General features: G+C 39.6%; 1 protein-coding gene across 5 annotated transcripts in view; it reads right to left on the bottom strand.

Annotated features, from left to right (window-relative positions):
• The window catches only part of PRKDC (protein kinase, DNA-activated, catalytic subunit), a 127903-nt gene that overhangs the window by 40027 nt on the left and 64089 nt on the right, over positions 1 to 23787 (bottom strand). For all 5 annotated transcript variants that reach the window (XR_009460734.1, XM_019498583.2, XM_006268817.4 and 2 more), the window contains 18 exons: positions 23552 to 23703; positions 22641 to 22772; positions 22046 to 22157; positions 20549 to 20673; positions 20307 to 20456; positions 19555 to 19728; positions 17675 to 17773; positions 16172 to 16382; positions 15385 to 15574; positions 14733 to 14948; positions 12193 to 12305; positions 9960 to 10091; positions 8516 to 8695; positions 3386 to 3594; positions 2823 to 2961; positions 1925 to 2113; positions 1036 to 1260; positions 386 to 494 (listed from right to left, as the gene is read on the bottom strand). Coding sequence is in view for 4 of the 5 variants with exons in the window: in XM_019498583.2 (XP_019354128.2) it covers positions 386 to 494; positions 1036 to 1260; positions 1925 to 2113; positions 2823 to 2961; positions 3386 to 3594; positions 8516 to 8695; positions 9960 to 10091; positions 12193 to 12305; positions 14733 to 14948; positions 15385 to 15574; positions 16172 to 16382; positions 17675 to 17773; positions 19555 to 19728; positions 20307 to 20456; positions 20549 to 20673; positions 22046 to 22157; positions 22641 to 22772; positions 23552 to 23703 (2857 nt within the window). In the remaining variant the exon portion in view is untranslated. The remainder of the gene's footprint in view (positions 1 to 385; positions 495 to 1035; positions 1261 to 1924; positions 2114 to 2822; positions 2962 to 3385; positions 3595 to 8515; positions 8696 to 9959; positions 10092 to 12192; positions 12306 to 14732; positions 14949 to 15384; positions 15575 to 16171; positions 16383 to 17674; positions 17774 to 19554; positions 19729 to 20306; positions 20457 to 20548; positions 20674 to 22045; positions 22158 to 22640; positions 22773 to 23551; positions 23704 to 23787) is intronic.

Genomic DNA, 23787 nt, shown 5'->3' with positions numbered 1-23787 from the left:
ATATGATCTGTCTGTCATATGATCTCTTACTAAGCTAGCTACTACTAACCTAAAACTAATATTGTATAATTATAAAGAGGTTATTATTTTTATGAATGTGCAGTCTATTTTACTGAACTTAGTAAAACAGGTGAGGTACAGTAGATGACTTCATACAAAGTACTCTAAAGTATTCTCAAATCTATCTTATACAACTATAACTAGTTTTCAGGAGAGAAAAAGGGTAATTACTGACTTGTGGTCCTTTGCATTAGGAATTCAGTTCTGTAAATACTATGATTCACGACTGGGAATCTTTTATTATATTAGAAACAAATTTATATTGTCTATGTATATAATATACACTCAAATCTAAGAGTACACTACAGGAAAAAAAACAACATACTTGGCTTTCTCATAAAATTGATGAAGTCCTGTATTTCTGTCAAAGCTTGGACAGACTGCAGTTTGGTTAGTCGACTTTGGTGTAACAAAGCATCAATACTTGAGTAATTCTAGGGAGGAGAAAACACATTTACACAAAGTACTCTTAACACTGTAGAGCATCTAACTGATTCTTCTATATACTATACCCGAGAAGTATGCCAGTTTCTTCTTTTTACAGGTCATTTGGGTCAAAATAAGTTTTTCAGTTCAGTATGTACTCCCAGCCTGATGGTCTATTAAAACCATTATATGGCTGACTACATGTGTAAACAGCTTGTAGCTCTCAACTCAATATCCCATCTCAAGATTTATGATGATTTATACCAACCTCAGAAAAGATGCCTGAAACAATCACTATTAATTGACACCAAATAAAGATTTTCAAAACCATAGATTCATAAAATATATTGACTAAATACACCAAAAAAAAGGATTAAAATGTTCCCAATCTGTGGCAGCCTTGCTGAAACCAACTGGACTTCAGTGGCACCAAGATTCAACTCTTGTTGTATTTCTACCTTCAAGGCAAAATCCAATGGTGGCAACAAAAGCTTTGTTTTCCATGGTTCCTTACAGATAATTGTCAAAAGACAGCAGCAACTTTGTTACCTGCATGAAGACTTGCATGCCATTGCTGATGTAATATCTGGCTCTGTCAAAATCATCCTGCAGGATGTAAAGAAGACTCAGTTCTTGGCTGTAATGCATTTCTATGAGGGCTTTTCTTTGTTCCATCTTCATAGCCTCATCAATGAAAGTCAGCAGGGACTGGTCACTGCCCCCATGAAGTAGTAACTTCAGCTTACTACGTATTATATATGGCAAATACGTTTCCTACAGGGGGGAAAAAAAACAGCCTTTACTCCTCGGGCAGGAAAATAATTTATTACGAGTCTGTTGCTTATGGAAGGCAAACAGATCTGAATTCTGATGAGTTTTACTTTCCACATAGCAGGGCTAGTTAATATATTACAAGCCTCAGAATGTTCAACATTGGCAACAACAAAACTTAATTTTAATAAATGGAATTCAATTTTTAAGCATTTAACCTCCCTGCCCCCGACTGACTCCCATCATCCAACAAATGACAAAGCAACCTTTTCTAGTAAACTCGTACAGTTACACACTAACTGATGCTTAGCAAGTCTTGTCATTTTCAATTTAATGCTGTTCAGTAACTCTCCAAATGTGGAAAGATTGAAACAAGGTGACAGCAATATGAAGACAACAAAAAGGTTTAGGAGACAAGGTTGGATCCATATATTCAGCTATGGAAATGGACAAATTACATAAGTCAAGAGAATACCAAAAAAAATCACCTGTAGAATTCTGTGCACAAGTCATTCACTGTTTTAAAAAGAAAGTCCATTTAAATTATGAAAAGTATATTTGTAATCTAGTTACTTTACTTCTATCCTTAACCATGACACTGATAGATTCTGTACTAATTAAATCAAAATGATCTCTCATCTAAATTTAAGAGGAGATTTCTACAAACCTGAAAGAATGGATCACTCCATGTTTTGTTTAGGTCTGGAGGTTGTTCGCTATCAATATTTAAAGTGCAACAGTATTCCAGTGATTTCCACTCTGTCAGATGGTCATAGCATTCAAGAGATGCAAGTTCCCAGAAATCTCTCTCTGCTTCACTTGGTTCACCATCCGACCAGTCTTGTTTGGAGAGAGCCTAGAAAAGGAATGCCAGATGGGAAGAATGCAAATAGGTGCTGGAGTGTTACTTCTGTACAGAATCCAACTGAACCCCTTCAGCAGAGTTTAGAGAGATTTTCCATTGTTCCATGATAATATCTATTTCTTTACCAAGGATTACAGCTGAAAGCAAACCTTCAAGTCAGCAAACAAGACACAAAAAATAAGAAATAAATTTTTCAAAAAACAACTTCAAGACATAAGCAACTTACTCCTTCAGATATAATTTACTTCAGATGCCATCTTCAATCACCCTTCATTTGTAAAGAGCTAGGAGGCCAAGGCACTTAAAGCCACCTCCCTAATTTCTACCCATATAAGTGTAAATCAATCACTTTCATGCAGTTTGTGTCAATTACTAGTTGTGAACATATACAGAATTGACGTTTTACAGTTGATGTCCACTCTCGTTGGGATTTTAAGTTTAAAGTTCTACAATGTGTGCAAACAGCTGATTATGTATGCAAACTCATAAGTGAAGGGAACATGAAAATCTGGTCTATTAATAAGCACCATCTATTATGAACTATTGTTGGACTTCATCTCTTTTGAGGACTTTGAACCATATGGGGAACTGCTAAAACGTTCATTAAGCAGGACAATGCCCCACAGAAGTTTTCATTTTGAACTAAGTATTAAAAAAGGAGCCTTGGAAAAAAAATCTACAGGAAAGGTAGGTGTTTTACCTCATCATATTGTTTAACTGCTTCAACATAATCACTTTTTGCCTCTGCTAACAGTGCTTTCTGTGTAATTTCTTTAGTTCCAATCCTCCCACTGAAAATACCACGAAGAACATCATAATCTCCAACAGATCGATAGAGCCTTTTAAAATTAAAAGACAAAACATGAATATATTGCAAAGGCTAAATAAGCACTAATCATGCAACTAATCGTGATCAAATTTTTAATGATTTGACAGCCCTATAAATTATCTAAACTATGTTTTAGAGTAAAAAATTATTAAGCAGCACTACATACTAAGTTTAAAATCTACCAGCTTGAGGATGATATACCCCGGCTGGAAACCCTTGTAGAAGCTTTAACAGAGAATATATTGGAATGGTTCTAGGGCAAGATCTGTGGTTATGCACATCACCTAAGAGTCCTGTCTAAAAGTTAATAATTAGATAGCAAACATGACTAATATGTAGGCTGAAAAGTAAACAAAAAATATAAAGTAAAAATCTTTCCTGGGTTAGGTTAGAAAAAAACAACCCTATTAATTTATCTCCAAAGAAGGATTTACTTAGCAAGTTCAATCCATCTGATCACATCTGGAGAGAGCTCTGTTCTTCCACACATCCTTTTGGCTGGTGGTTCTTCTATAGGGGAAAGATGAATTAGAGCCTGCTCTAGAAGCAAGATGCCCACTGGTTGCTGTAAACTGGCTAAGCAGCTGGTGCTCACACTGGCTGAATCTATGTCTAGCAGCTCTTTGTGCTGGTAACTCATTTCCTGTAAAACAAATTCAAGGGCAGTTATTAGGCATATGTTTATTGGAAACAGGCTTTGACAAAAGAAGAATTTGTTTTTTTCCTAATGGGAATGCTTTGACATTAGCTTTTGCATCAGTAAGGGAGCAGTTTAACTTAAATCAGCAACACCTTGGCTGACACGAACAACCAATCCACTTTCAAATACTGTAACACCAGAAGCTGGGTATCACTACATGTGTATATTGCAGCTGCTATGCCTGCCCTACTACTGCAATGATTAGTAATGTGGGAAAAACAGAAGTGGAGTGAAAAAACTGGACAGACCAACACTGATACCCAGAGAAGATGCCAAGGTTAAAATAGTTTCTGCTCGTTTGCAGAAGATCTTTCCTTCCTTTTAGTTCCAGCTCACTCTCCAAAAAGTAGCAGAAGTTTTTTCAATCTATTAAACTATTAATCTAGCCAAGGACTGTATTAACCAGGAAGACATAGGTCACTGGAACACAAGTCTTATGCCTAGAGTTACAATACCAGAATTTACTGATAAACACATTTGTCAGTGCTTGTCTAGCTCTGCCTAATTTTAAGGCCAGAACAATAGCTTTGTTGGATTTTTGGCCCCATCGAAGATCAATCCACTGGAGTATAAAGCCCAATTCTCAGGTCTAAACATCCTCATTTGCTTCAAAGTTATTGTGATATTTAGTTATGAAATACAGATGTGTTCTTAAAAAAAAGATGGCAGACTAGTCTGGTGAGTGTTTTTTGGCTTACAATTTCCGAAAGAAAAATGTGATGCCTAACCCAAAAACTGGAACAAAAATAAGCTGCAAAAGTAGTAGTGGCAACATGCGTTTTTCACGGGAAATAGCAGTGGGATTTGAGAGCAATGGTACAAATAGCAAAACACCTGACAATGCTAAAGAAGATGTGTTAGCGCAATAACCTACTGGAAATAGTGACAAAAGACTATTTGTGAATGTAACCAAGAGTTGTTATATTTCTGTGCGTCTTTCTGGCAACTACTGAAAGATTACAGAATGTGATTTCAGTTTAAATGGACTAACTACCGAATCTAGCTCAGAATAATTTACATTTGTCCTGCACGGAGAAGTGAAAAAGAGTGTTCTTTGAGATACTGCAGTCAGTGCAGATTGCACTGTGGAATGGGCATGTACCTCATATGCATAAACTGAAAATGTTTTGAACAGCAATGTCAGGGCTTTACATCTTCTTTCTCCTTCCACTTGTTCCAGTGCAATGGTACAGAGGCTGAGGTGACTATGACCCTCTCTAAATTCTCTCAGTGCAAAATCCTTGTTACCTGGGGACCTGAAAGCCAGGCTGGAGAATGGTTACAGTATCCACACTGACTACATCATGAAAGCTACAGTTAGGGTAGGGTAAGTAGTAATTCTTTCTTTTTGAGATAACAGTCAGTATGGATCCCACGACAGGGGGCTGAGAAGCAAGTCTCCTTCAAGATGATATAACATGTTATCTTGTTGTCATCATGTGAAAAGATGAGAGCAGCTTTTTAACTGAATCTGGTTTAGCAATTACCCTGGATGTCTAACACTGGGTGAACCTGAGCAGACTGTTTTCAATGCAGCCTAGTTTGACTTTTCTTGAGCTTAGGGAGGGGGAAAAAAGATAGCTTGCCTAATAATCAACTAATGTACTCTCCTTCATTTCCTTACTACAAAGCATCATAGGACAGGGATGACCAGATGCATACTAATATGATGGCTCTAAATCCTAAACACAGTTTTGTGTCCTCCAGAGTCCAGGTACCTTTGACCTGCAATTAATCTAAGCGAGCTGGGTGCATTGTACCAAGGTTCTTGCTGCGGACCCCAGCTTTTGCTCATTCTCAGTGCTTATTTATAAACAATGAATCACCCCGCAGCTCCTTCAACTCTGGGACTGGACCTTTAGATCAGAGCAGCCTTCTCTACCTCCGTGACACCACCAATGAGCTTAAACTGGTTCAGCTCCTGATGAGACTTTACTACCGTAGGGAAAATAATGCAACCAAGAATAGCCTGCAGCAAGGCAGGCAGCCTTCCCAAAACAAGCTGGCATTTACTGTTTAAATGGACTACAAGAGTGTCCAAATCAGAACAGCTGGGCCAAATGAACAGTCCAGTACAGCAAGAAAAGCCGTTCTGCCTAGCCATGTTCCTTTAGAATCCAAGAGGTCACTCTGTCCATCTCCCCTGATGCCCTTTACCAAGACTCTTTTGTCCCTTATTTTCAACCCAGTTATTAAAAATGTATGATTTCAGTCACTGGGGTTTCCATAGCTCTTGCCAATGTGTTCCTTCCTTATGTGAACACCCACTTCAGTTCAAGCCAGACACCATTTATCCAAGTTTATGTTATGGGGACTGCTGACACCTTAGCTATGGCAGAAGCACTACTGTGGCTAGAGCCACCTGGGGTTGCCATAGTCCTTCCAGTAGGAGTTCCTCTCTGCAACCCTGCTACCAGTTACATCAACTCGCCAGAATGACAGAATCTACCCTGGGCCAGCAGAGCAGTGTCATCACTGTGGATTTTGCTGGCAGAGCCATATTTACTATAGGATGTAATTTTTTCACATCACTGGCTGACAGCTATGACCACAAAGTTTGTAACATACACAAGACCCACTTTCCTTGGCCTTGGGCTAATGAAAATTAACCCACTCAGATACAGGTGAACATAAGCATGCAAGAAGATGGGGAAATTAAGGCTTGCATAATGATCAGAGAAAACATTATAAATCGTTCCCATACTCTACAGAGCCTCACTCAATTCTAGATGTGTCCATGATGAACACTCTATTTGGCAAGGGAATCATGAATGCTACCCCCTTCTGGGACGCTGTCTGGAGCTCAAAATGTACAAGGTGGTTTGGGGACTTTTTTCACTCATCTGATGCTTGCAGGGGAGCAGACTGACCTGACCTCGGGCAAAGTGCGATAAGCAGCATGATGTATTTACACAAGGACATCTGGTCTAATAATGAAAGGCAAGTCTATAGTACCACAGAAAGGGTATAATTTGCCATGTTTGGAAAGACTAAAGGAAGGGCAACCTCTTGTCTGGCAGCCATCACTGCCATTGAAACTATCCTACCCCCTACAAGCTCAATTAGCTGAGGTTGAATAGTAAGTTGTGATTTCTCACGTGTCAGCAGAAGGGCCCAGGTGCAGAAAGAGAGATGGTACAACTGAAACTTGTCAGAGCTTCCTGGTAAAACCTGCCTCTGATCCATCAGTCATCTACCTTTTTATTAAGTTTAAAGGACAGCAGTAGGAGCAAAATCTGTTTAGTTTGTATGAGGTTTCATTGTACATTTATTCCCCTCTAATTATCTGTAATTTCATACTGCTGGCAACCAAAATAAATCTAAATTGACAAAAATGATTATCAAGAGGCATTCAGAGGCACAGAGCACAGTTTAACACAAATAATGAAGTACCCAGCTAGAGAACCAACAAACAGTTATAAAAAGCCAATAGGGAATACATGATAAATAGATGGCTATTGTGAGATACTGGCTAGGAAAGCACTAGGACAGCCCAGAGTAATCCCCAAAGTATTTAGTTTTAAATGCAGCTGCACAGAGGAAAGTAAACAAGGATCTGCAAGTTCAGATGTATAAGCATTAGTACTGGGAAGTGCAGTTTAGAAAACTGGCTTGATATGAGGCACTCCCAAATTAGGGAACAGCAGTGTGTCACTGTAGCAAAGATGACACCTATTGACACAGATTAGGTTATTTAAAATTCTACAACAGAAAAGAAGCTGGACTAGATGGCATAAGTGGAAATTTTTTTGCAATGACTTCACAGAGGTTTCTAAATTAGCAATCAAGTTAACCAGTCAAAATCAGCTGAAACCAGAATAGATCTCAAAAGCAGCTAAGATTTGCATACATGGTGATTTAGATAATCATTTTCAAACTTAGGGTAAATGGCAGTGGACACAGCTGTACTGGGCATGCGCCTGCTCTCCAGTCAGGAGTTGTTCTCTCACTAGTGAAAGTACACTAGCAACTACCATAAGGGACTAATTTAAAGACATTCCTAAACAATAAACAACAGGTGCTGGAAAGAAACATAAGCTGATAACCACTGATAGCCTCAGACCAGAAGATACGTCTTAACACAACATTTTCCAAAGTGAGAAGGAATGGCTGCAGTAGCTAGACTGCCCTCTCCATTGTCCTTTTTGCCATTGTTTAAAAACAAGACTGTAGTTGTGATTGTTGCAAAGAGAAACTTTAAAGTGTCATCTGTGCATAAAGAAAGGTGTGCCTGAGATGGCAGAAAACCTGAAACAGTTTTCCCTGAGGTGTTTAACTCAAAGCTGCCTCTCAAATGTTCAACAACGGTACTTTTAAATGTCCACATTGTCAACTACTTTCAGTTTTAAAACATTCCGAGTAAGGCACAGTGAGAATTTATATTAGCTACTCCATAACCATGGTCCATGTGCACCCTGTGGCAGTTAGCCTCTCAATGAAAGAATGCCATTTCCCATTTACCATGGCAAAAGAGCACAGATGTGCCCAGCTCATATGCTATAAAGTCATATGTTATCTTTTTCACAGAAAGGAGTGAAATTACCATTATCCCACAGTGTGTAGCCCCCACCTCCTCATCCCTGCAGTGCACATGTGGAACATTAGAGATTGTGTCATTTAAAAAGGCATAAACTTTTGTAGGAGACAGTCTACTGCATCAGATGCTAGATAGATAATGGAAATATATGTAGCATCTGATGAAGCAGTCTGTAACCTATGAAGTCTTACATCTTTCTGAATGAGTTAGTCTCTAAAGGTGCCACTCTGCCCTGCCTTCTTACTTAACACACTAGGGTTTCATCATGTGTTCAGGTTAAGACAGACAACAAATAATGGTGCTCTCAAACTATACAGGAAGTTTTACCTGGATGCAGGATATGAATGGTGGGAAGTAAGACACGCTTATACTCAGGAAGTCATTGAAGTTCTGCAGCAGCTTCTGGACAATATGGTTTTTTTCCAAAGGACTTTTAGAGTTTTCCATTTCTTTTAGAATTCCAGTAAACAAACTGCTGAAGAGCTGCTTGGCTAGTGTTGGATCTCTCTGTAAATTATAAGATAACCAATAAGACCAATGGTATAAGTGACTAAGGGCTTGTCTACACTGGGACGTTACTGCAAAATGAGTGAGGGTATACATTTACAAGGCAACAGCTACTCTGTGGTTAACTATACGGACATTCTTTGAAAGCGGGTTAAGCTACCTCGCAACATGCATCAAGATGTTTGCATAGAGGTGCTAGGCACTACCTTCTTCCCAGCAACATCACATTAAGGATTAGAGAAGGTAATGGTCTCTTCCACATATATTACCCAATTTCCTAGTGAATTTCTTGAGGAGAAGACATGCTTCTAAAGTCACATGATTCTGCCTGAAGACAAAATAGGAAGCCATCAACATGCAAGAATCCTAGGGCCTCACAGGAGGGGAGAAAATGCAAAGAGGTTCCATAGACGTTTTGAACCTGGTCAGAGGCCCACAGACATTACAGAACCAATACCCACCCAGAATTATTCTCACAGCCTAATCATGCACTGCATCCTCCTCCTCCTCCTCTGCGGTGCAGTGATAAAGAAACAGAGAGAACAGCCAAGGATGCTGAAGTACCTGGCCACTAAGTGATAAAAGTCTATCTAGTCCACAACTTTTGCTGTTTCTCCTTTAGGAATGAGTAAAAAGCCATATTCATTTTTGTAGTTCTTGCCCTTTGAATAGAACCACTCTCTCAGATCTATGACAACCCCCATACAGCTTGCAAGGGAGCAGAAATAGCTGTCTTGTCACTGTGCGAGAGTGATAACCCACCCACACCAACCAGGTTAGCAAGACTTAGTAAAGTGGTGCCAGCTGGGGACTCTTTTCCCCCTGCAGCAACACAGCAGGTTGCATAGGCCATCTTTATTTGCTAAAGCTACTATGGCATTAAACGAGGGACTGGTCTCACCTTCCCCTCATCTCAGCAGTGTTTAGCACAAAATTTCACAGCCAGAACATGTGCACAGCGCACAAATGTGCACACACCAAGAGTTTCAGCCATCTCGCAAAAGGTTTTTACCACACCTATACATTTGTAAACACTTAACGGGGCATCTCACTCTTTAATTGCTCAAATTTGAGTCACCTTTGAAGTTGTCTCTCTTATATAAAGTTGTCTTTATATATATAAAACAGAGACAGAGAGAGCTATACAAATATAGATATCAATGAGTACTGTGAAAAAGTCCTGTGTCCATTTCCCCACCCCACACTTTGTTTTGCAAAGAAGCGTCAAAATATTGAATTAACAATCTTCGAACAAATGACAGACCTGGGCCACACCCTGCAATGGAGTGATGAGGCTGCTGTATTCAATCTGGATGTCAGGAAGGTCTCCTTGTCGGTAACTTCTGTACAAAGTGACCTGGGCATCACGTTTCATCGTCAGCTCAGTTTTAATCTCCTGCAACAGTTGCCAGAAAAAAAAAAAAAAAGCAGTATTGATTATGCACAGCAGGGGAAAAAAGATCATATAATGCCCCTCTTGAAATTTTTAACTATCAGTGGAAATGTAAAAGTGAGAAGAAATTAATGCACCCTTCAAGTAATCCCAAAAGCATTTAATAATTTAGGTTTTAGAAAACATTTAATGCAGTTAATACCAAAACGATCTTGTTCTACAAAAACAACACGCGCATCTCTTCCCAAAGCTACCTCAGTCATTTACATAGTACCAATAATGTATCTAACTTGTTTACACAAAGAAATGGTCAATCACAAATCCATATTTCAACTGACTTAGCGAAACAAGCACAAATCCATCTCTCTTGAGTTTAAGAATATCTTGTTTCAGCTTATCTCAACCAATTCTTAATTGATTGGAACTAATCCTAAACTCAACTAGGAATGTATATACAGTTTTTCCCTAACTAAATCTGTTTAAATTAAACTGCACGAAGTTTTACATTTAGATTAGCCCTTACCTGTCTCCCTCTCACCCCTTTACCATATCAGAAAATACTGGTGGGGCCTGAAGGAATTAGCAGGTTTTTTGTTGTTTGCTTGTTTGTTTTTAAAGGACTTGAGAGTTAATTCCTTCTTTAATCATCACTCCTGCTGTCTGAATCAGCTGGAACTGGATTTAGTCTCTCTGTTTTTTTTCAATAAGAATGCACACTGATGTGGGGAAGAAGCTACCTTTCCACCTCTCTCTCTTTCCACTTTTTCAGCCTTCTCCTTAAATGGACGGCCTAAAAATTCCCCGAGATACTATGGGGATATAACCAGGCCACTGCTCTAGCATAGTCAGTTTTTTCTTGGCCAGCACCCAGTACCTCCTGATGCACCTTCAGACATGGGAGCCACTGTTCTTCATGCACATCCTCTTGTCCAGCTCTACCTACTTCCAAGTAATAGTGATAGTATTTTTATTAATACAATTCTCTTTAAACTTTACACAGTCCTCAAAAACATGAGAAAAATGAATGTTTAGTATCTAACAAAATGAGATAAGCACCACTGATAATTTTACCAAGACCAGAACAATGGTTATCATCTGTAAAGGAAATCCAGTATCACCTTCATGTAGGCTAAAATACACTATGTGACATTTAAGGCCTACTCTATTAGCCATGTCACATATTGTATTCTCTGTACTATGACAGAGGGTGACCTTAATCTGAGATTCTCAATTTCCAGCATGAGTACCTAAAATCAAAGTTTCCTAAATATGGATTTACAGCAAGTGAAAGTACCTTGATTTGCTGAAGCAAATAGCTTCTCAGCTGTCAGTGTAAGTAATAGGAAATGTTGGTCATCATCACCTCTAATTATCAGGCTCTTCTTACTTGGATTCCTACTGAGATTTACATGTCAGTCATTTAACAGCTAAATTTAAGAAATACATCTCCTTGGGTAAATCTGGTATCTTTTATTAAACTAACTAAAATAATATTAGATAAAAGATAACAGATTTACCCAAGGAGGCATATTTCTTAAATTTAGGTGTTAAATGACTAGTTTATTAGACCAGCTAATATTATTTCAGATGGTCTAATAAAAGATACCAGATTTACCTGATGAACCTTGTTTGCCTATGTCCTTAGATCAACACGGCTACAACCAATACCCCAGAAATATAACTCATCATTCAAAAAAATATGTTTAAGTAACAGATTTTGACAGCAAGCCATAACAACTGAAGTTCAGAGTTAAGAAAAACTCTTCCATTTTTCACGTATGCCAGCACTCCCAGGGACTGGGATACATTAAAAATAAATAAAACCCCATAGTACAGTATGTACATGCTTGCAGGGAATTCTCTCTTTAAAATAGAAACTCTAGTTCTTCCTTACCCTGTACTTTTACCTACACACAAACACTGCTGCTTGGAATACACATAACATCCCTGCAAACTACAAGAGAAACTCCAGAGACACCCATTCACCACACAGATAGCTTGCTAAAGATATAATGTTTTTAGAAATAAAGCATCAACTTTGCGGAAACAGCAGAAACAATCCAAGGAACCCTTTCAGTCTTAACAGCAAATTAGGTAAACAAACCTTTTCTCGTTTCTGTTCAGCTACACCTTTTCTTGCATAAATCACGCTGAGTTTCTCTTGGTCCTTCAAGAAGCGCCTCCGCAGCCTTAGGATTTCTGCTCGTTCATTTATATCTAGTGCACAGAGTAAGAATGTATTTTTAAACCAGTTCACCTGTTTTGATGAAGCCATATCTATCCATCTAGCTATCCAGTTTCCAAACTGCCTTAATTTTGGATACCCGTTTTCAAATCTTAGGCAAAGCAGCATGGAATAACAGCAGGCTGTTTTTGAACAGCCTAACACAGTTACGACCAACTTCTTTGACACGCATGGCATAAGTTAAGCCCCCACTCTCCCCAAGTGCTACTCTTATCTCCATGTCCCCTCCAGTGGCATACCTGAGAGTTTGTGTCTTGAGGTGCCAGGATGGCAGCAAGGGGCTCAAGTCTCCAGCCCTGTGGAGCAGGACAATGGCAGGATGCTGCTACGAGAGGTGGTGTCACCAATAAGAACAAGGTAAACCCTTCCTGTCCACTGCAAACACTGCCATTCTATACAGTGAGTGATGATCCAAAGCCCTTAATTTGGTAGCAATTGCATGGCCAAGGAAGTCTTAACTTGGTTCTTGGTGGTGACTACACCTTTCACAGAAGTGTCCTGCCAACTCTCCACTTCATGCAGCCAGAGGCTTGAGCCCCACCCCACCTCCATACCAGCACCCCCTTTACAGAACAGCCAGGGTTTGCATGTCCCAAATAGTGGCTGTTTGTGACACACACTGCAGGTTGGTCACCCATTGTATTGCTTTGCATGGCCTGGGCAAAAGAAAAACAAAGTAAGAGGATTTCTGTAATAGTTTAAAGTGTGGAAAATTACTGCTGTGCACTAGTTGTGCATGGGAACTTTGGTGAGGGGGTCTCAGAGCTGGGGCAGGGGGCAGTGGGTTCCCCATCTCCCTTATCAGCTGCGACAGCTTCATTATTTTGTGACCACAACTGTAACAGGCGAGATGTCTTTACCCTGTGCCAGCCTTAGTTCAGGCATGTAAAAGATACTTTCCATGTGGGCTGCCACAATGACAGCTTCAAGGCCCACACTTCCCAAGTGATACACCCGCTTGGAGGACCTGGGAATGGAGGAAAACTCTGAATGTACCTCTTCATGAGGACTTGCAGATGCCAGAGTCCATGTACACTTGGGCAATTGCATGCCAAAGGCTGCCTGCAAGGTGTCACTAGGATCTCCTGAAACACCTCGATTCCTCCTCACTGGGCAACCCCTTCAGCAACTTGGTTGTCCAAGTTGCACCCTCAGGGTCTGGGCAATTCCATGGGCGGCGGGATGAAGTATCCCGGAAGGCAGTTAGGGCAGTGCCAACCCACCGCATCCTGGTCTCAAGACTCCTTGTGGGGCAGTGATGCTGGAACTGTAGGTGTGGGTATAACGGGGGGCACTCAGGATGAAGGGTTCAGTGTGGCGAGTCACTTGGGCACATAGAACTGCATGAGGGGTGCCCTGCTCTGTTTCTGGGGATACCAGGAACTAACAAGTTTTGCACCCTGGACAAAATAGGGCCCTGCCTGTGCCCTATTGGGGAATGGGAGTGGGGGGAAGGAGTGCTGAGTACTGGAGAGCAGGAAAAGAAAAAGGAGGGTGGTCAGTCGTACCTTTCCTGGGAAGGAAAACATTCTAGCTGCTGCTACAGTTGTGTCTTGTATCCAGCCCCTGCAGCCAGGAGGCTATGTTTTTAATGCAGTCCCTTTGGCTGGGAAGCAGAGGGCTGTGTCCCGCACGTAGCCTCACCAGCCAGGAAGCAGGAGCTGCATTCTACACAGAGCTGGTTCCAGCTGAAAAGCAGGGGCTGTGTCCAGCACCCAGTCCCTCCAGCTGGGAAACAGGGTATTGTGTCCTGTACCCAGCCCTGCCAGCTGAGCAGCATGCGATCTGTCCAGCACCCAGTCCCTCCTTCCAGGTGGTACAGGACTGCTTCTGCCCAGCCCTACTCAGCTAGAGGGGTTTTCTGCAGAGCAGGTCAGTAGGGACAGTGCAGAGCCCATCCATTTTTCTGTGCCCTCCTTCCTCACAGCTCTGCTCCTATCCTGCTCCTACCTCTTCTTCCCCCTTTCACTCCTAGCAGCCTGTATCCACCACGTTAACTTTGGATCTAAAAAACTGCTGAAATTGTTTGAGAATGAAAAACTTTTACAAAGGTTTACAAGTGTAAACCTTGAGTGTCTTTACAGGAAGAGCCAGTCAAATCTGAAACACAAAGAATCAGGAATTTCCTAACAGCTCCTGATTATCAGGAAGCAAATGCTGGTAGTAGACAATGAAGATTTTGTTGATCAGACTACTATTTTAGTGTGGCATTTTGCAGACAACCAAATAAACCCACTAATCTACTATTTCCCTATAGTTTGAACACCAGATATACTGAGCAGCAAATTTGAGGTTGTTTTCATTAGAATGTCCCAAGAGTGATGCCCTGCCAGCCAACTCAGTGGTATAAAGCAAGTTAAACACAAAATAAAACATCTTATTGACAATGATACCGATACCTTTAGTAGTGCTGTCAACCTCATCTCCAGGCAAACCCAATTTTTTCTTCCCAAAATTGGGCCCCACTGGTTTCAAGGTTCCTCCCTGTGACTTTTCGCTTCGCTTGTTAACAAACAGCATGGATGAAGATAAGGATTCAGAGGATGAGGGAACTGTATATTCTGTCAAAGTATCAATGCTGCTTCCAGTTAGCCAATTAAAAGATTTTCTACCACCTATAAAAAGCAAAAACCCCACCACGTTTAGCTTATTATATAAATTAAAAAGAGTAATGAAAGAAAGAATCATCCTTCTTTACAAAAAAAACATAGGTCCCATATTCACACCAATTACTAGGAAACATGCTGCATTTGTATCTAAATAGACAGAATAGGACTTAAATGTGAAGTTGGGAAGTTCACATTTTAATTGAGAAGCATATTAGGGGGAAAAATAGTCAATCAAAAGAAAATTAATGTGCTTGGCTTTTTTATTTTTAAACAAGAAGAAATTGGTAGCAAATTTTAATTTTACAACTTATTAACGAGTGCTAGCATTAAAAAATATATTACTTTTAATCACCTCTTGCTTTAAAGAAAAACTACACACAAGAAGGAGAACAGAACTGCTTGTTGAACAAGAGAGTCCCAGAGCCTGCTGATGTGTACTTACTCACGTTCTGCGTAGGTGTAAATTCATATTGCTGCTGAGTAGCCCTCACTTGAGCACCTTGTGATCCGGGAGTTGAAAGGGACCCTTCCTGTGACCTCTTCCTGCTGGCACTCTGGGAAGCCTGAGTCTCCACAAACATTGGGGTGAGAATAGTACTTCGATAACGCCAGTTGGAATCAATTATGAAGTCCTACCCATGTAAAAGAAATAGTAAGATATTGATGAGAACAAGTCAAATCAAAGTTCTCTTCTTCATTGAGAAAGAATGGTTAATACACCGGCAAAACAGAGTTTTAAAATTTGAAACCGGGCACAACAGAGATGAAGCTTCTTTAACATAAAATAACAATTAATAGCAACATGGAATGCTATTGCCTCAAATACAGATTAGTCCTTTGACAGAGGCATAAAAATGTGCATCTTCCTATTCACTACTTCATCTTGGTTTTCCAATTCATGGTGTTTCCCCATTTTCTTTAAATTTAACACAGGCCAGTTCTAGCCTACAAAATGGCTCTCCAGCAACTGCAATTGTAATTACTTCAGGTATAATTAAATACAGAGGCTGCTTCTTTAAAAAAAATGAAGTTTGGACTACAGATATGAAGTTACTCTTCTTTCAATATAAATACCAAACTTCTTAGAACTTGAATAGCCCATAGCTGTCACAGATGATGCCTCTGGAAAACTTGCATCTCTATCACCGCTTTAGCTTCATTTAACTCTTGTCAAAGAGGTAGCTACGTTAACACTGCACAGTTTTATAGGAGACAGTTTATATATTTACCTGAAATCTGCATTCAGAAAGTGGATGCTCAAATATTTTTCTGGAATAATCTGGACTCTTGCTGGTCATTTCAAGCAGAAAATTTGTGGCTAAGCTCAGGTACTGGGTTTCAGTCTTGGTAGAATAGAAGGAATTTAGCAAAGCCAACATACGGTCAAGAGTATTTGTAGGTAACCTAGTTTCATCACTCCAAAAATTCCTAACAACTAATCTGTAAAGGCAAGTAAAAAAAAAACATTTTTGGACATCTGTAAAAGAAGATATTATGGATTTACATAATGCTCGACTCAAAAAGGGTCCATTTATTTTAACCTGTTAAATAGCAAATATTGAAGTATAAGGATTAAATATACAATGTCCAACTAACCCTTTAGCCCCCACAACTTCATATCAGCTTATGTTAACCATCTCATTTTACTACCCCCTCTCCAACTGTCTTTTCAATGTACACTTCACTTAAAAAGTATTTACAACCTTAGATTACAACAATTCATGTTTTTATACTTGATCCATATTTATTTTATTTTATACTTTAGTTTTACTTATGGTCTTGAAATAGTTTTCTTCCAAATGAAACAGTGGGCACACAGGTATCTAATATCATTTTCACTGCCCTCTGCTTCACTAGAGAAGTTAATAAAGAAACTGTCTACAGCTCTGGACCTATTCATGTTTATGTATCATTGTATTTTGTGCTGACTCATACACTCTGTGGGAGTGTCTACATGTGCAAGTAATGCGACTGAATAAACTCCAGTGCAATCTGAGCTGGAGTAAACTAATTCCAATGCCGCTGTCTACATGTGCTTTTAAGCACAGTAATTTAATCCACCACTGGATACTACCTGTGTCTGATGGGACTGTCCGATGGTGCTGTAAAATTAGTCTACACTGGCCCAAATGCCATGCATGTGTAGACGCTTTACTGTGTAGTAAATTAATCTACTGTGTCATAAGGTGCATGTGTAGACACTCCCTGTAATACTAAATATAATATAAACTAAAACTAAAATAACTGAAACAGCCAAATTAATTTAGATGTACCTTTGGTAAAACAGCCTTTGGACTAAACTGTTCCATTTTTAAAGTTGACTATTTCAGCTACGTACACACTTTCAAAAAGATATAGACTGTGTTCTGCCTGTACCTGTCAAATTTGACATTACAAGTGGCATTACACCAACAAAACGCGGGAGTAGTGAGAATAGCATCTTATTCTCTTTGTGAAATATAACTCAAAACCTTGGATGACACAGTTTTATCTATTTCGATATACAATAAAAATAGACCTTAAGAAGAAACCAAATAAACCCTTGAGAAAAACAAATAAACAAAACCCTTAAGTAATATTGCATTATTACAGTTCAATACACCCTCTACATGGTTCAGAAACCTGTTAAGAAAAAAAAAGATCTTGGTATTCAAAATAAAAACCAAGTTTTAAAAACAAAGGAATTCAGGACAGTGTCATTTTAGATGACCCCGCACATTATTTTGACTTACTGTAATTCAGAGATCTCATCAGTTAGGCCCTGTATCAACATTTCTTTTGCCACTTTAAACACTTCCTGAGAATCCTCATCAGCTTGACTTTCTGAATTCCTATTGTAAAACCAAAAAAGTCTGTTTTTAACTCTAGTCTGAAATAAGCTGCAAAAAAGAATCCATTGAAGCAAAGAAAGCAATATTCCCTGACAGGTCTCATCTTGGCATGAAGGCAGTGCAGATGGTTCATATAAGGTGCCTTGATGGCAAAAAAAAAAGGTTTCTTCAGAGAAAAAGACAACCAATATGAATTAGTTTGCTTCCTTGTGGAGACAGGGTATTTTTTCTGCCATTTGGTGAGATAATGTCAGATCTGGATGGACGGTTTAGCAAAAGGAAGTCAGCAAAGGAAAAGCTCTGGGTAGCAAAGGAAGTCACCTACATCGCAAGAAAAAGTACATGCATTTTCTCTTCACTTTCGTTTTGCAATGAGTTCAGCACCACATTGGTTGTCTTGCTATAAAAACATACCACTCTTTTTGGTAGTGAAGATAACCACATACCACCAAAGCTTAGTAAGTGACCAGTAGGATAGGGGTGTGCAGAACGGGCCATATTCTATTTGGATTTGGCCCTAATGGGGGATAACGATTCAATTCGTTGATTTGGATCACTGTCCCGATTAGATTAGGCCGAATCCAAAGATTCGATGCTGATTTGGAGAATCAGCAATTCGGCTATCGACACAGCTTTAAATGTTTTTTCTACATACCTCAAGGTACCAAGCGTGGCTCGTGAACGCTGAGATGCTGGGGTGGATGGAGCGTCCCACAGGAGCATGGGGCCTCCCTGTGTGCTTGGCGGTGAGCCCAGAAGTGCATTGAAACTACTTCTGGTTCACTTCCAGGTCCACCGCCAAGTGCACTGGGGGGCCCCCCTGAGCTTCCCCGGCTCCCAGGAAGCACCAGTTGCCGAGCCAGGGGAGGATCCAGAAGCGTTTCCGGTCCACTTCTGGGTCTGCTGCTGAGCACGCTGGGGATACTCCTGTGGGACACTCCATCTGTCCCACCATCGCAGCATTCACAAGCCACCTGGTACCTTGAGGTATGTAGAAACACATTTAAAGCTGTGCTTACATCGAATCAAATCTTTCCGAATCAATTCAGAGGTTTCCAATTCTACTCGGAGAGATTAAAGGGCCTCCTGATTAGATTTGGATTCGGAGATTCGGCCACCAAATTGGGCCGAATTTCCACCAAATCAAATCAGTGTCTGAAGCTTCGCACAGTCCTAGTAGATATGTGCTCCTAAAGAGCAGTGAAGGAGAGTTGTGATACAGATATGATCAAAGATAGTCTACTTTTAAAGAAGAGGTGGAAACAAACCAAGCCAGGATACAATTTGGCAAAACATCACTACCAGAATTTTGAGAGGCAACAATAGACTCCATGTACCTAAATCTGTATGACCCTGTGCATCCTCAATTCCTAATTAAATGTTTTGATAGTACAGGCTGTACACAGCCACAATGGGAGGTTGAGAATATTTGTTTTAGAGTATTATTTTGAAAGAGAAAAGAAGAAAATACAACCACGTTCTAAAAAGCTAACAATTTTGTACAAGAAAATGAAGTTTGCTACTTATTATGAAAGTGTTTTAAGAACATTAATTCATCCTTACATTGATGACCGTCATAATTAAACACCAGCATTTTATACGTGGGGTAACAGAAGCAGACACTTTTGCAAGATTTTTCTAAGGTCAAAGGAATTTTCTGCTTCCTGTGCTGTACTCACACCTTCCATCCCACTATATGAGAAGATTAAGGCTAGTCAGAACACTTTTATATAAACTGCTCTTAAAATGGTTGAAAAGCATACTTGTAACTGAATCCATACCTGTAATTATCATAAATCCACATCATGATGTCATACATGCGCTCTCGACAAACTGGAGAAGGGTGAGAGATGAACCCTGTTACTCCAGGCAGAAGTTCTCTTAGTTCCAGTGGTTTTAGCTTAGAAAGCATCTTGTATATTATATCCAAACACACTCTCTGCCTCTCATCATCTCTAAAAAGGACAACACACAACTGCATTGTTTTCATATTCTGTTCACAACCAAACACAAACTTAAGTTCATTTATTTTCAGCACTATTATTTCTGGTTCCATAAAACTGCTTTAAGTTAATAGTTGTGTTTAAACTTAAATTCCCAGTCCTAATGCAGTCAAAAAGTCAGTTCCTATGTCTGAAGAAGGGTGACTGTGCCCAAAAGCTTGCAAAAAACTTTTTTCCAACTACTTGGTTGGTCTAATAAAAGATATCACACCTACCCAAAGAACCCTACCTGCCTATGTCCTTAGACCAACACAGCTACAACCAAAAACCCAGTTAGGATCGAGTCAGTTGAGATTCCACTCTAATGCTAATAAGGACTAAACAAAGTCTAAACTTAAACAGAAGATGTAAAATATTTGACAGGCTTACATTTGCTCAAAGAGGAGAGCCATGCCCTCAAGGAAGCCCAATATGCAGCTGTAAATATGTAAGGAATTTAAAACTTGCAACTGTTACTGGAAAAAGATGCTGGTGTAAAGATTTTGCCATGGCTGTTGAGATCAGCATGCACTGACCATATGCCAACTTACCTGCGATTCATGACCTGCATAAAATCTTTGCTCCTTAACTGTAAGTAGAGATCAGTTATCTCTTCTGCACGGCACATCACCACTTCCAAACAGGAAGTTTTCAGCACACCGTGAAGTTTCGGTAACAGGAAGAACACAGCATTTATAAACCTTGGTAAGAGCACAAAAACAGGTCAGAAGTTATTTCCATTTGATAATGATTTTATATCCAGAAAGTACATACCATATAATCTATGATGTACCTGTCAGCCACAGGAGGAAAATTCTTCACTACTTTATTCAAGCACAGAATAAACTTGTCTTCCTTGGTGTTTTGATGCTGTTTTAATTGCTTGACAACACAGTCATAAATTGGACCCTCAGTTATCTGAAAGAACAGAAATGCTGTAATATTAAATAAACCTAACTGCTATAACATTAAAAACAATCAACTGGCGGTATAGAACTGTTACAGTGGGGATTAATTTTAGTGATAATGAAACTTCAGTGGCAGATGTTAAAGTGCGTACCCTTAACATGCGTGAAGACAGCTCACAGAATAAATACAACTATGTCTGGATGAAATACATATTGCCTAATTTAGCACTGGCACCAAATAAGTTGAAAGTTTCTACTTATTATATAGGGAGCAAAAGGTTTTAATTCTGAAGGAAAGTCACTTGGCATTCTTATTACTAATGCCAAGTAATCCCTGATTTAGTGTGGCATGTTTCCATTAGGGATGCAACTTAAGATATCATAAAACACAAAACAATTTTTCATTAAAATAAATTTGGCTTACTGTCAAAGGATAATGTACACCAAAAACAATTAACACTATGCTCTATTTAATCATTCAAAAGTTACTATTTTTAAAAGAAAAGAGGAATAGTTAAGACTCAGTGGGCATTTGCACGCATGCGAGGAGCCTGCTCTGACGCGCTGGAAATCCAACATGTTGGAGCAGACTCTTATCAAGTCTACTGGAGCACATAAATTGATGTGCTCTAGCAGTGTCACACGTCACATATTAGCAGTGCAGTGCACCTCTGCATTGAGCAAGCGGTGGCGATGCGCTTTGAACCAACACATTTTCGATGTGCTATAGTTCAAAGTGCACCACCACCATTTTCCCAGTGAAGCGATGAGCTTCAACACTGATACACGTGACACACAGGCACTTGTAATTAGCAAAGCTCTCTAAAAAGCACCCAGTGCCACATTGGAAATGCATGTAAAAATGCCCCAAGTGAGAAAAGGTCAAGACTGATAGACCTAACATTTCCTACAGAACAGAAAGTAGACAGGGAAGACAGCTACGTACTTTACTTACAGGGATTACACAAAACGTGTCCAATGGCAGGAGTTAACAATATTAATTCATTCAAAGGCCCTGTTTACAGGCTCTTAGCTACAGAGAACACCATAAGGATACCCCAAATTTTCACATTTCTTTTACCTTCCTTAAAAATACTGTGTTAGTCCCATTGGTAGAGAGAAGGTGAACAAACAGTGCTCAGGAACCCAGGTCTGGCAACCCCCCAGGGCCAATTGCTGAGAACGGAGACAAGGCATTGACAACCTATGTTAATCTGATCTTGAATTGTAATCTCCACCTGATATCTTCTACTGCCACTTCACCATGGCGAAGGCCTCAGCATATTTAACATTTTCAAGCTAGAACTGGGGAGTCACCTTAGATTTATATAGAAAGTGTCATTAATATAGAATGATAAGAAGTCATGATGTAATACACTCACATTTTCCTTCTCAGCAATATATCGAAGAGTAAGTCCCAACACTTCTGCTGCAGCTGCATAGACTTCCTTATATTTTAATGAAGCCATGTTATTGACCAGAGCCTCAAAATACCTAGTATACAAAAGAAATATGCTGTGACCCACTCCCCTTGATTTTCCATTAATATCTGATGAATAACAAAAAATATAGCTATATTCTCTACCCCTTCTATATTCACAGACTTAACTGTAGACTTCGTAGAGCAATTACATTAATATGTCATATCCATGAAGGTTACAGGGAACCTTTCAAATTTTTGCTTTAAATCCCCATTTTGATCCTTTCTGACTCTGGCAGATGCCGGAGACCTTGCTAACTGCAGAAGAAAGGACCAAAATAGGGCCAGTGCAAATATACTCCTGCCAGTTCATCTCCAAGAGTAAAATGAGGGCCATAGAGTTTGCTGTATGGGACCTGTTACACATAAATATTTATGTGGGGGTGGGGGGGAGGTTGTGAAGAGATAAGAATAATCCAAACCCCACCCTCCAAGATGCCAAATTCAATATTGCTTCTCTCATCAAAATTAACTCCCTCACAAGATTCAATGCTCACCTTGTACTATCTATTTCACATTTTGGGTCATAGGGAGGCAAGTTATTAGCAAGAACAATGCCTAACAGTTGAATTCCTACTGAGTTGTCTTTTGTGTCAGGATCTCCTCCAGAGAACTGTTCAAATATTAATCTGTAACAAAAATATATACAGAAAAGGGTGTGTATGACATCTACAGGTCAAAGACAGTACATCACAGAAGACTGCATAAATCCAGGGACAGATCCGAATCTAATAAAACAGTAACTTATTGCAAGTAATTGTAACAAAAAAATGTAAAGCCCCTACACCCCCCAATCTTCCCTACCACAAATAATTTATCCTTTATTTACAGGGTGTATCTTTGACGCTTAAATACTGCTAAGGTCATAAGTTACTTGTATAAGTATCAGACAAAAATTATTTCTTCTAATATTTTGTCATGCTTTAGGCATTCCATTTCCTGGAGGCCCTGTATTTCTCACCTCTCAAGGTTACTTTGCAACCTGAATTCTGTTCTTCTGCATATGCAACACCTCTGCAGTTTTTCACCTCTGCATTTTTGGCATTAACAGCAGAGGCAACTTCAATACTGCAGATGAGCTTGCTCCAGAAAGACAAAACAGTAGGCACAGCAGAGATGAAAGTCCACCAGTATTATACATGCAAACAGAGATGATCAAAGAACTCAAAACTCTGGAGAGGCTTGGACTGGGTTAAAACGAAACGAAACACCATCACCAGAAAGCTAATAGATGCTTTAGTACCATCCATGAAAGTACTGGATCAAATCCTAGGATGGTATGGAATTTTTGGGACCACCATTCAGAACTAATGCCCTAATCCTTTCACATCTACAAACCTCTGTCCAGATTTGCTCTAGATTCTCTGCAAACTTAGAGAAAAATGTACCTTCGTTAAGTTAGTACTACCTGTAGGGTACAGTGAGACAATCTTTCCAGCACTCCACAACTGTCTTTATAATTTCCAAGTTGTGTCTGAACACTGCTCTTTTCTGGTGAAATGCATTCTTCATCAAGAATTCAAGCAATCGATTAGCTAGGATTTCATCTTTAACATTCCCCTAGCATGAAAACAAACAAACAGCAACACATAATTTCTATATACAGCTGTCGAATTGATCTTGTTTTAGAATCAAAACACAAAG

This window comes from Alligator mississippiensis, chromosome 3 (assembly GCF_030867095.1).
Source record: "Alligator mississippiensis isolate rAllMis1 chromosome 3, rAllMis1, whole genome shotgun sequence".
Lineage (NCBI taxonomy): Eukaryota > Metazoa > Chordata > Crocodylia > Alligatoridae > Alligator > Alligator mississippiensis.
The sequence above is the reverse complement of the archived record's forward strand: the minus strand, read 5'-3'. Positions and strand labels throughout refer to the sequence as shown.